General features: G+C 37.6%; 1 protein-coding gene across 7 annotated transcripts in view; it reads left to right on the plus strand.

The window, feature by feature from the left end:
• Nucleotides 1-12,839, plus strand: part of LOC134537788 (protein unc-13 homolog B) — a 1,087,975-nt gene that overhangs the window by 383,666 nt on the left and 691,470 nt on the right. For 6 of the 7 annotated variants that reach the window (XM_063378591.1, XM_063378590.1, XM_063378592.1 and 3 more), the window contains 2 exons: nucleotides 5,375-5,498; nucleotides 6,597-6,692. In XM_063378591.1, the coding sequence (XP_063234661.1) occupies nucleotides 5,375-5,498; nucleotides 6,597-6,692 (220 nt within the window). The remainder of the gene's footprint in view (nucleotides 1-5,374; nucleotides 5,499-6,596; nucleotides 6,693-12,839) is intronic. The other variant, XM_063378593.1, reaches the window with a different exon arrangement.

The following is a 12,839-nucleotide window of genomic DNA, read 5'->3' on the forward strand; positions in this document are numbered from 1 at the left end:
ACACACGAATTTGCTTGTTACCGAAGTTAGATGTTACAAATCAGTGCTGGGTACTAAAAAACTTACTAATATTTTTAAGAAAATATATTCATAAAAAGTGTGTTAATTGTTTATAGTGTTATATAAATTTAATAGGTAAAAATGTTATAGTTATCAACCTTAGCATGAACTATTTATTAAATTATATTGTTTGTCACTCATAAATCAATAAAAATAATGGTTTTCCCGCAATCCTACAGATAAGGTTTCGGATAATCCAAATTTTGATTGATTATGAATGAAATTAAAAAAATTACTGATACATGACAAAGGCTACACACAAGTAATTAATTCAAAACTATATGCAACACGATCGCATGGTGATAGTTCATGCTAGCGTTGGTAGAAAAATTGGTCTTTAATTTTATTAAAAAAACTATTAAATTAATGCGTGTTAAATTTTTATAAAAAAATCTCATAAAAATTACCAATAGTTACATAATGATTATATTTTAAATAATGAACCAACACACGAAATGATGGCACACAAGAAATTCAGGATACTACCTCCGTAAGAAAATTGTCCGTTTTGCCTCACATCACTGTGGTTCTTTGCGACGCGCCGTGGACACCCCTTCAGCCAGGATAGTTTGTGAAGTCCCGAGGGGTCTGGACAGCCACACAGGGCCCGGCTGTTTGCTTGGTGTCTTTTTTAAATGATTCACGCAACGGGAAATTTCTTGGACACACGCCATTGCAGATTTGCACGGTTTGCCACGGGAAAGATTAATAGATGCAAAATAAGAAATAAGAATGAAAACATGAACCCACAGAAAAAAAAAAGCCTAAATCAGCTGTTGGGGGAGGTCCAAAATGCAGTGGAACGGCTCCGATAAAAGCGAGAAAAAAACATAAAAAAAAAAAAACAACTAAACCCACGGTTTTGGACCTGATTTTCGACAAATAATTTCATTATAAAGACTGCCCATCAGGTTTGAATTCACTAAACAGTTAATGTTAAGTAAAAAAAAAAAAAAGAGTGAATTATCCGGGTTGATAAATCCGTCACGCGACCTCTCGATCCATCTGTATGGTGGCCATCTTGCTCGAAAAATGAAAGAATAAAAATTAATCAGTACGTGAAACAGAGCTTGACGCCTGAGTTGTAAATGAGCAGGAGTAGAAGGGGGAAACTGGTGTGTTGGCGCCCCTGAGCCAGGTGGGGCACCCCCGTCGTGACGTCACGACGCCTGTAGGGCCCCTAGGGCGGGCGGCACCGTCTCTCTCTCCCCCCCTCCCCCCTGCTCTTCTTGCAAGCTTCCACCGGTGTTCCTAGCCACGTCGTGTCCCGTCTGTCTGGCTGTGCTATGATTGGTAAAGGAAAGGGGGGGGGGGGGGAGAGAAACCCGGTGGTCTGGCCCCTGAGTCCTGAGAGTAGCATGATGGGAGGGAGAGGGGACTGCGGATCGATCCCGAGGCCGGGGCTATTTCCGCGCGCGGGAGAGAGAGAGAGAGAGAGAGAGAGAAGAGAGAGAGAGACACCTGCCGACGGCGCGCAGCGCTCGTTTGCATCCCGAACTGGAGACGTGCAAAGTGGCGTCAGCGAGAATATTCAAAACACGCTCTCAGAACGGACACGGTTATGAAAAATTGCAGCTCACTCGCTCCTCCTTACGGCACCCGCGTCAAAAAAACCGGGTTCCTCACGTGTTCTCGTGGGTCACCGATGGATGTGTTAATTAACCACGTTTAATTACAATTTTGGTTGTGTGTGTGTGTGTGCACAGGTGCCGCCAAACGTTTAAGACCATGCGCAACTCTACAATTATAATGTTTTGTATCTAAACCTGTGGTTCAAATCATTTATTAAAATTTTTTTTCTAAAAGTAAGTACTAGAATTTCTTCACTGCAGTAAAAGTTTTGAAACAATAGAGAGAGTGTGTACCTATTATGGTTTGTAATATTTTGACAAACCTTTAGTAAAATTATGAGGTTTTTTAACCACTGTTAATTACAGATAAATCTGAGCAATATTTAATTTTTTTTCACTGAAATAAACTTAAGAAAAAACAAATTTGTAGACTCATAGTACATAGTAGTATCCTTCACTAACAATCACCGCTTGATGTAGCGAAAAAGCTGCAGAATTTAGCGAAATACACTGAAAAATTTGTATTCGTTACAGATGATTCAAAGGAATTTTTGTTATTTAAATAGTTTTCTGAAATGTAAATAATTAATGTGGAGAAGTATCCGATATTTAAAATTTATATTTTACAACATAGTATGAGTTGTCTCTCGGATGGAATGAATGTCGGTGCAACGTCCCGTTGACATCGTTGTCGTTAAAGACAATGAGGGCTTATGAAGTGAGGATGAGGCATCGACTGAATTGACTGATAAACAGGAGCACCCCGAGACTAACCTAAAAGAGACGACTACCACGTTTCTGGGTTATAACCGGGAGGGAATTGAACACAGATGACCTTGATCGGTTGCTAGCTATAGTGGCAACACCCCTCTCTCATGTAGAGTCATGAGGATAAAAGTTGCCTAATATATCTGGTCGAAGTAAGGTTTACTGTGACTGCACAGAAAAAAAAAATCCTGTACTTTTACAAAAGATTTCTTTGGAAACCAGTTGCCAAGAAATAGTTCGTAATACTACAAGAAATATTTTGTAACTTTGTTCAACACATGGCTTATGGTTATTTTTGGATATATAAAAACAAGTTTTTCGAGTTGGTACTGAATATTTCTTACGAAAGTCGGCGCATAATTGTATATTTTAATTATTGTTTCATTAAGCATAATTTTCTTAAACCAGAAAAGATCATCGAATATTCGATAATTGGACTTGATCTGGTTTTATTATGCTTATTAATGTGCTCAGTCAATACTGGAAAGCTATTCAGGGAACGGTTTACATATAACTTAAATAAATGTACAAATGTACTGGAACAATACAAATCAAAAATGCCCGGGAAAGAATCCGAACCCAATATTACTGCGAACACTTTTTTTGTAGCGATACAGTTTTTGTCATCTAAATGTGCAAATTTTCAAATATATGTAATTTTACATGAGTATTTCCGTTCCACTTAACAAAAAAAATTTACGGTGTGAGAATTCGCGTCACTGAAGGGAATTATTTATACGCGCTCCACACACCACACCATTATTAATCACGGCTCGAGTAGATGGTTGAGAGAGAAAGAACTTCTACTGTATTTTTAACTCCACTCCGTTCCATCAAATCGCTCCAACATTACAATTTCAGCCACTGTGTGATCCGCTCGTAACCGTTAATAATAGAAGAAGCTTCTTGGGATAGCCGTCCATTTTGTATCCGCGCGCGCATTGCAGTGGTGAGTTACGAACCGAAAGACGCCATGTCGGGTCAAACAGTTTCCACGCCATAACAATTTATTATTAGAGACCGGAAAAATTCGCGAATTCATTTCGCGATAGGCTAAAATACAAATCGTTATACCTCAGTGCTGCCTCTGCTATTGGTTCACAACTCACCTGGATGACTCTGGGCCAATGAGAAACACCCGACCAAAGCTTTATCGAATCACAGGCTGCTACGCTGGAACGTCTCACAAGACAGCAGCCAATGATTGGGTGACATTTGACCGAGTGTTGATAGAACTATGGAGTTCATCCTACAGGTCATTGAAGCTGCGAATTTTTCCGGTCCCTATTTATTATCGTGTGATTTTGTAAAAATGTGTAGCGTATAATTGAGCGCAATGCCTGAAGTTAATGGTTACTGGCTACTTCAAATAGTTTTCCCTGAAGTCATTGGCGTTTAAAATTGAGTACATTTTTGTTTGGAAATGACTATAACTGTAATGCAATGGAGGGGAGATTGATTTAAATTGTTATTTTTGACAAACGTCATTTGCTGGTTTACACTGTATTTCATGCAGAAAACCTGAGCAGTCTATTAGTGTGACTGGTGACGGGGAAAGATCTCAATTTCCGAAACGCAATTTTTTTTGTCTTAAGAAACGTACTGTGTTTGCCTATGCCAGGGATCTGCACACCGCGACTAGCCGTGTCTATGCTGGGATGGGTAGCCCTCGGCCTCTGGACATAGCTGGACCTCCAACACCTCTCCTGTTTCGCGTATACGTCGTATTCCGTATCCACACTCCGTGGACGGACAGGGCTTATGCCTAAGACAGTCGGGTTAACAAAGAAAAACCAGGGGTCAAACCCTGTGGAAAGTTTAATTACTTACTTACAACGTGTGTACGTGGCAAGAGATCTTCTTTCGTGCGCAGCTCATCGTAATTTGCAAACGAAACATTGAAAGTACTTGAGGAAATTAAAGTCACACCATGTAATTCACGCGATAGTGCTGCTATCTGTAGGATATTTGGCGAGGCAAATGTATCGATGGTTGCCAAACGTCCGCTGGAATGCATTAAAATCAGTTTATTGCTTCGTGCAGGTCACAGTTTATTAAAAACCGGTTGCTTTTTTGACGTGACATCGTCTAATAAATCGATGAACGCCGGCTGCACGCACGAAAAAGTATCCCATTACGCACATTGTTCCGTTAAGCTGTGTCCCGTTACGCTCATTGTTCCGTTACGCTGTCAGGTTGCGCTCATTGTACACTTGCGCCGCACCGACAGAAGTGAAAATTTAAAACTTTGTTTATAAATGTGTAATATGAAATAATTTCTACGTCAAATGTACGTAATAAAATGAATATGATTACTAGTATAATTTCAAGTATTTATTCTTTTATTATTAAAAAATGTAGCATCTGTCGGCGAGTGCAGTAATAATAGGTTATGTTACCATTGACTAAAAAATTATGGTGATTCATATAATTGATGATAGATTTTTGATTACAGTTTATTTATATGAAAACTTGTGCATAATTTATTTAAACTTTATAGCGAAACGCCAGTTTTTAAAATTAATTGCAAGTCATCTAGACGTGAACTGTTTCGTCGACTGTTTATAAAGTGAAGTGAAAAGTTAATGTCGTTTTCATTGCTTATTACAACAACAATTTCGGCAATAAAAATTTAATTATTCTTGCATTTTAAAAATCTGATTATTAGTATAATTTCAATAATTTATTATGTTTTATTAATATAAAAAATGATTCAATTTTATTTATAAAAGTATGCAATCATTTCATCAATGTTTTGTTATGACGTTGTCACGTTAAACTATCGTTCGTAAACCGAATTTACAGACAACCAATTTTTTGTTCCTTTAACTAACAGGGATTAGGTTTGGACACGTTCAGCAACACGGTCTGCGCGTTAGGTTGCGATTCGATCCCAAGAAGGCAGTGCTTATCCGCTACCTCAAAACGAATGGCCCGGAATGACCTGGAGTGTGTTGTCCGTCTCCTCTGCGCAGGAAGGCACCGGGCAGTGGCTCTCCCTGGACTCGGAGCAAGTGATGAGAGATGGTGAGGTTGTCGGGACCAAGACTCCCACCGGACACTCGCTGCTGGTGGACTGCCGCTTCGAGCTGCCATTCGGTGAGTCATCCTGTCCCTGTTTCTGGTTCGCCGATTGTTCGGAGGAAATGCATCATGGGGGGAATACGGATTGATCAAATGGGAATACTTTTAAAGTTGCCACCAGATTTTTTTTATTTTATTTTAAATCAACAAGCGGGTGGTCTTTCATTTTTGTACAAAGCCTGGAATCGTTTTTGAGTCCAGCCAGGATATGTGAATGATAGACGCACCAGGGCTTGTATTCCAACTTGTTTGGGACGACAAGCGTGAAATGTGTCCAACATTTTTTATCAAAAAAATAACTGGAAACTATCCAAGAAGTAAACTTTTAAGGGATTTCCCTCGCAACAATTTTTGTCGTGAACATCTTACACGTTTCATGGGAATATAAAAAAATATATAGCTTGATTTGAATTGAAATATTTCAACACGGAAAAAAAGATCACTTCAGTGAGCGAACTAACGAACTAGAAAAAAAACATTCTCCTTCTTTCACTTGAAATACACTTTACACTAGCACCTGTTCCTGTAGGTGTTTGTTTCTTCTGTGTCCGTCTACAGTAGTCGGTTTCTGCCAATACCGTCATCCTGCTAAAGGCGAGGAAACAGCATCTTACTTTGAAAACTACCAGAGATGCTATTTCTTTTCGGTCTGTCTACAAATGATTGGGTTTGGAAACAATTAGTAAATAGTCTTTTTTTTTCTTTCTTTCTTTCTTATGCTTGCTTTATTCTCATATTTTCCCCATACAATAAGGAGTTTTGTAACTAACAAATTTCAACTTTTACTTTAAATTTTGTTCGAAATCAATATTTTATTTAAATTAAATTTACAAAATACTTGGCTTTTGGAAAACGGTCGCGACGTTTCGGCATGTCTTGTTGCAGCCGTCCTGCAACCCAAAATGCCGGGAAGTTGTCGAGTGCCCTGGACGCGATGGCAATTGGCGCGGTATTGGCAGATGAGCGAGTGCGTGCGTGTGTGTATGTGTGTGTGTGTGCCAGGCAGCTGAAGGAGTCGACTGTCGGGACCGGAGCGACCAGTGTTCCCCCTTCGAGACCCCATCCACCCCCCCTTTATTCCCCCAAACCTCGCGAGGAGTGTGTGCTGTGCAGGTCGGTGTGACCCCCCTTCCGGCTGGCGGAGTTGCCTCTCCAGCGACGTGCTGCGGCTGCAGCAGCTTAGGGCCGACCGCGAGTTGGCCCGGGAAGGTAGTAGTACACACACGCTGCTTGCTGGTTGGCGCTGCTCGACTCTCGCTGCGCGCGCGCGCGTGTGTGTCACACGACCCACTCTCTCCCCCTACTCACTCCCGCCTGCCTCGCCTCGGGGATGCTAGACGCGCCGCGACCACGGGAGCCTCGTGCGCTTTTGGTTACGTACCGCCTTTGAATATATATACTGTATAGAAGTAGCCAGCCCAGGTTAAAAATTTCTAATACGGTTTTGAGGTAGTTGGTTAATTCACCGCTGCAATCGCCACCATCTCTAGGGCATCGACTTGTGGTGGTCCCTAGCGGACCCCTTCCCCCCACCCGTTGAACGAACTTGAGCTGCAGTGAATGATGGATGAGGGGTGCGGGGAATGACAGCCGGCGACAGTGCTGCGCTCTAACGTTTAAATAACAACTAAGACGATGCAGGGCGTCACGGCAGCGCACTTCAGCGGTGAAGTTCCCAAGCTGCTCATCATACGCTTCTGAAAAACGTAGAGTAAATCCCATCCACTCGCGACTTCTATACAGTATATATATTCAAAGGTACCGCACTACTTCGCTTTAGAGGTGTAAAAGTAACGAAAAAAAAAAAATAAATAAAGCGTACCCGTATGTATTCGTTACTACAACAATTAGTACTCGTTACTATCGTATCGTTACGTTACTCGTTACTTCTGATACAACGCGTAACACGCTATGTTATGTCGCAGCGACGAATCGAGTCGTATTGCGTACTACGCGTACAGTATGACGTCGCGTAAATAATAATAATAGAATATAAACAATTAACAATATTTGATAATTAACCGTTTTTGTTATCCAAGAAACAATTAAATCTCATTAGAGCGGTTTTATTATATTATCTCTTTTAAAATAAAAGAAAAACCGTGAAAATACGCGATAGTAAAAAAACAAAAACATACATATTTCTAATTTGTAAAAAATACTTTCTTATAAATAGTAAGAAACTTGGACGACGAATTCCCAAATTATACTTTACTTAATAAACAAACATCGTTCTTTGTAACGTAAATTCATCGAATATGTGCGCGCATGCGTAAAACATACGAAAAATGCGAGTAACGAGATGCAGTCGTGTGTAACGTTTCGTTACTCGTTACTGGATGTCGCACCCGTTACTCAGTACCGAATACATACGGTTTGCTACAGCTCTACTTCGCTTCAAACAAAACTACGAAGCGAACCAAGCTAAACCGAAGTACGCCATATTTGTTTCAACAGTATTATCATATTAACGAATTTTCAAAATTGGACTTCGTATAGTATTTAATTTAGTGAAATGTCTTAAGCAAAGAAATAACATCTGAAACAAGTAATTTCATTTTTTGTGAAGTCACTGTAATTTTTTTGTGACTTTACAATAGACACTATGTTACGTTTTTTTTTAAAAAAAACCCTGCCTGTGCGTTAACGAAGGCAAATTTTTTAATATAATATTTTTTTTTATGTCATAAAACTGCTGAAACCAATATGGAGGATTTGAGTCCCAATTTTAATGGAGCCGATTATTAGCATCATAATGTCTGCTGTGGTTTTTCTTGCGTTCTGGGTTGATGAGTTCCAAGCTGTTGAATTTATTCGTACGTTTGCGTTAGCCGTCTGGGCTTATGCTCGCCTGAGAATTAGGAGAAAAACGGAATAAAATAAGACATTTTGAATTTTTTTTAAGGAAATACATTTTTTGGTAGTGTGCCGTTCCGTGCCATGAAGCACAGCGATAATCTAGCATCCCTGCCTCGCCTCCACGTATAAGCTCATCGCACCGTGACGTTTGCACGCGCGCTAAGCTCCGCGGGGAACGGTTTTTCAAGGTCACCGTTGGTTCCCAGGCCGCACGTGACATCATAGACATCGATGAAGGGTCGGTTTCAAATTGGTGTAAGGTCGCTGTGGTTATGCTTATTTTCGAATAGCTTTTTAAACGGCAACAAAGAAAAAAAATACATCGCTGGTGAAACTGTAGCATTTCTGTTCTGTCATCTTAGTAATAGTTAATATTCAAATTCCGGGATATTATCCCAACGCAACAGGGAAAACCTAAATTTATTAACTAGAGCTGAAGTGCATTTTAAAATAATATATATTTTTTAATGCAACAAAAATTTATTTTACCCCTTTTCTCATCTTAACACAATAATGTTCAACAGTAATATATATATGTATATATATAGTGATTATTTTAGTAATCGGAGAGGTTGACTTAAGTTCTAAACTCTTTTCCACTGCTAGTACTTACTTACCTTCCTTCGTTCTGTTGAAGCATTTAAAGAAACAAGAAAAAATTATGATTATGGATTTATTACATGCAAATTTAGAAATAAAAGCCTCATGGATTAGAACTTCACTAAACGAAAACAATTTACAAAAAAAAAATTGGTTTTAAAGGAACCATATTATCAGAATTATTGCTTTTTTTTTATTTTTTTATTTATTATTTTTTTTTTTTTTAGCCATTACAGTAAAATATACGAACCCAAACCGGCAGATTGTCAGACTATGCGTTTAACAACTACACAATGCCACTTTCTCAACAAAATAATGAAAAAAATTAGTTTTCACACTGTACTTTTAAATATATATTTCTTTCTTTTTTAAACTGGTTTATTAGGTAGGTATAAAAACGAAAAAATAAAACTTGTCGGTTTTAAGCCGTAATCTTCATTACAGCCAGGCGCAATACAAGAGCGAGGCATTCTCTATCTCCACTTCAACTTTACTGACAAATGTGGATATATGTTTAAGGCGTTGGTACATAGTAGGCATTTACCAAGCACAAAAAAAAAGTGTAAATAGTAATCTAGGAAAAAAAAAATTTAAAAAATTGTGATGGAATTAAGAATAATATCATATTTTATACGGAACACCATTTTAACACAATGATAATGATGGGTTCAACTACTACTAGCGCCGTTAGTTCGCAGACCACCGCGAGCTTCACTAAGCGAACGAGACACGCCAAGGCAAAGGATAGGAAGTTACCAGACCTGTCTGTATGACCGTACAGTCGACCATTCGAAAATCTCGCTTGAGTAGAAACAAAGAAACAGGAAAACAACTAAGATTTTAGTTGAAAGGAAACCTAATCGCTATAAATCAGGCACCTTTTCACATTTTACTTGTAGAAAATAACGGAACCGCGGAAATTTCCAGTTATTTTAAAACATATTCTTGTTCCTTATTTATACAGTACCACAATCATCATGTTTATGTAGTCTATGAACACCAATACCAACAACATCTTCAAATTATTTACAGCGTTTTTACTACAGACCAGAAGTGTGCCGTTTAGGGGTTTTAATTGCAGTTTTAAAACATGATCAAAATATTGTAGGACTTGTCGTTTTGATTGGCAGAATTAACACTGCAGAAATAATTATTTTGTAGCTAAAATCTTGGAAAACATTTATGATAGAGAGACTGAAAATAATTTGTTATTGCGAAAATACCCATGTATAGAACATACGTAGCTGAAGGGCTATGGACTTTTTTAACGCTTGTAATGTGGTTTTTGTATTTTCTATTCAACCAAGCAATTTTTATATAAAACCAATTTAAATAAATATAAGCAAAATGATATTAAATCTCAGAGATAATAAAATGGCTTTTTTCCTTATGCGTAGTGGTTATTAAATTAGAGTTCATTCTAAAAAAAATTGAAAGTAAACAGTCCGGAATGTTTTTAGTCACGTTTTCCTGTTTTATTATGATGCTAGCTTTTTAATAAAAATGGAGTAATTTTCCAGTAGGTTGATTTCATAATCATATCTTTCTCAATATATTTACCAGGACGCCTGTCACTGAAGAGGTCAAAAAAAATAATGTTATTACAATGCCGAATGTCCTTAAAATGTTTAATCAAATCTGCCGAGTAACAATAACAATTTTTGCAGCAAGGACGTCACGAATATTATAAGTCACTTTAGGAATTATTTAAAGATTTAAAATTATCATTGTGTTTTTCAAAATAAAGAGCCTATTATAAATTGAATTTTCAGTGAAAGTGTTGACGTTTTACTTAAATACAAGCTTTTAAATAATTTAATAAAAAACATTTTCCTGCAAAATATTTTTGTTTCATAATGTTTTAAAACTTATATCTTAATACATATAATTTTTTTTGTAAATTTAATTGGCCCTAGCTATTATGGTCGCGTGATTTTCGTTTAGTTACCACCTGAAGTTACCGGATTGTCCTTTGCTTTACGCAGCGTGAATGGGCTTCTTGAAGGGGGATGGATTTCTCGAAACCTCTGGTAGAAAATTATTTTCTGCTTGTTTTGGGCCAAGGTCGTTTATGCAAAAAAAATTCCAAGCTCGAATAAAACAACCAACAATAAACCATTCTTATACTATAAATACATACAATATTTAAATATTTTATTTCAGATATTTAAAACAATTGATGGCCACATGAGATGAACATGAAATTGGGTCCATGCACTTGCGAGGGTTAAGCTTTAGGAAAGGGGTATGGTTGTAGGCTTTATTTCTCGAAATCAGATGTAGACAGCAATTTTCCTCTTATTTTGAACGTTAAATGTGAAAAATTGCATCATGGAAGTAAAAAATATATATATATCTGTTTTAAGTGGCGGGAAAGGAAGATGGAGGTAGTTTTTTTTTCTAAATCATTGTACACATTTTTATATATATAATGTTTTATGTTTGATTAAAGTTAAAATGGCCTCGTTCTTAGTCTTCACATTATAAATGTTTCTACTCAACGAGAAGGTAACATAAAAGAGGGGGATTTACAAAACGATAAATGTTTCTGTCTTAAAATTATGGTTCCGAAACGCTCGCTAAATAATTTTTCAGGAGCTCGCTGACGCAAATAGTGCAGCTCTTGCGTGTAGTGCAGTTTTTGCGTCACCTGTGATGGGCTTGCAACGCGCCTAAGTGCAGATTGCACTGAACCGGTCCCCCATTGCACACCATCTCCAGTATATTTACACAACCCTCAATTTATCTCTGTTGTTATAGTGATCTCGTATACTCCGCACATGTATAATGTACTTCTGAACACCACTGTCTATATCTTTATTTTTTTTTATGCATTTGATCGCTATCTATATTTCTCTGTCTCTCACGAATTCCTCAGTAATGTCGTCTCTCCTCATTTCTCTATCTCTCTTTGGCTCTCACTTTGGAACTGGAAAGTTGCTAGGCAACTCGCTACACGTTGCCGGATATGTGGCTTTGACCGTTGTCTGCTTCTTTCTGTCCGTTCTCTCTCTCTTTCTATCTTTCTCTTACTTGCCGCAATCAATCACGCCCATTTAATTTTTACTTTTTTTTCTTCCCCGGAGTGGATGCATATATCCACGGACAAGACACGCAGATAACGATAATTTTTTTCTCTCCACTAAAGTCATGTGTTGGGAGTTCACAGAAACTGAAACGAGTGCATTCGCCTTTGGCTTCGTACTGAATAATGAACTCATTGTCTTAAGACTCGAGTGTTATTTTTTAAATGGTGGGCATCAAAAGTGCGACAAGAAATCGTAAATGTTATGATATTCCAGTAATTGTTTCCCAGCAGCTGTTGCAGCTACGCAAAAAAAAAAAAAAAAAAAAAACGCGCTTGATGTGCTGCGATAGGGAAAGGTAATCTTGTATTCATGTGGACGTCTGTATTTTAGTCTTGATAGTTCAGAGCATTGCGCGTGCTTCGATGTTTGTAGCGTAACATAATTGAATAAATGTTTTAGTTATCGTTCGGTGTTAGTTGTAATATAAGTATATGTACTTATACACTTGAAATAATACGTAACATTGATGTTTATATGAACATATATGTTTTATATTATAAGTAAAATATTACTATATTAAATAGTAGATATAATATCAAAAAGTATATTCCAGATCCCAGTGCAAAGAATTGTTTGTTTAATAAAAGTACTTCAATTATAAATGAGTTTTACTGGTTTTAACAGTAGTATAGCTTTAGTACTTTTAGCATTGTAAGCACTATTTACATACAATTAGACCCCAGTAATCTTTTCAAACTGTTTTTTTCCTAGCCGTTTCTTTTCTCTTTTAGGTAATTATCACTAATTCTTAGTCTTTTCAGCGCAGTTTTTACTTCATGAGTTTTTACTTAGAGTCTGAGTTGAAGAG

Source organism: Bacillus rossius, chromosome 12 (genome assembly GCF_032445375.1).
Source record: "Bacillus rossius redtenbacheri isolate Brsri chromosome 12, Brsri_v3, whole genome shotgun sequence".
In the NCBI taxonomy this organism is placed as follows: Eukaryota; Metazoa; Arthropoda; class Insecta; order Phasmatodea; family Bacillidae; genus Bacillus; species Bacillus rossius.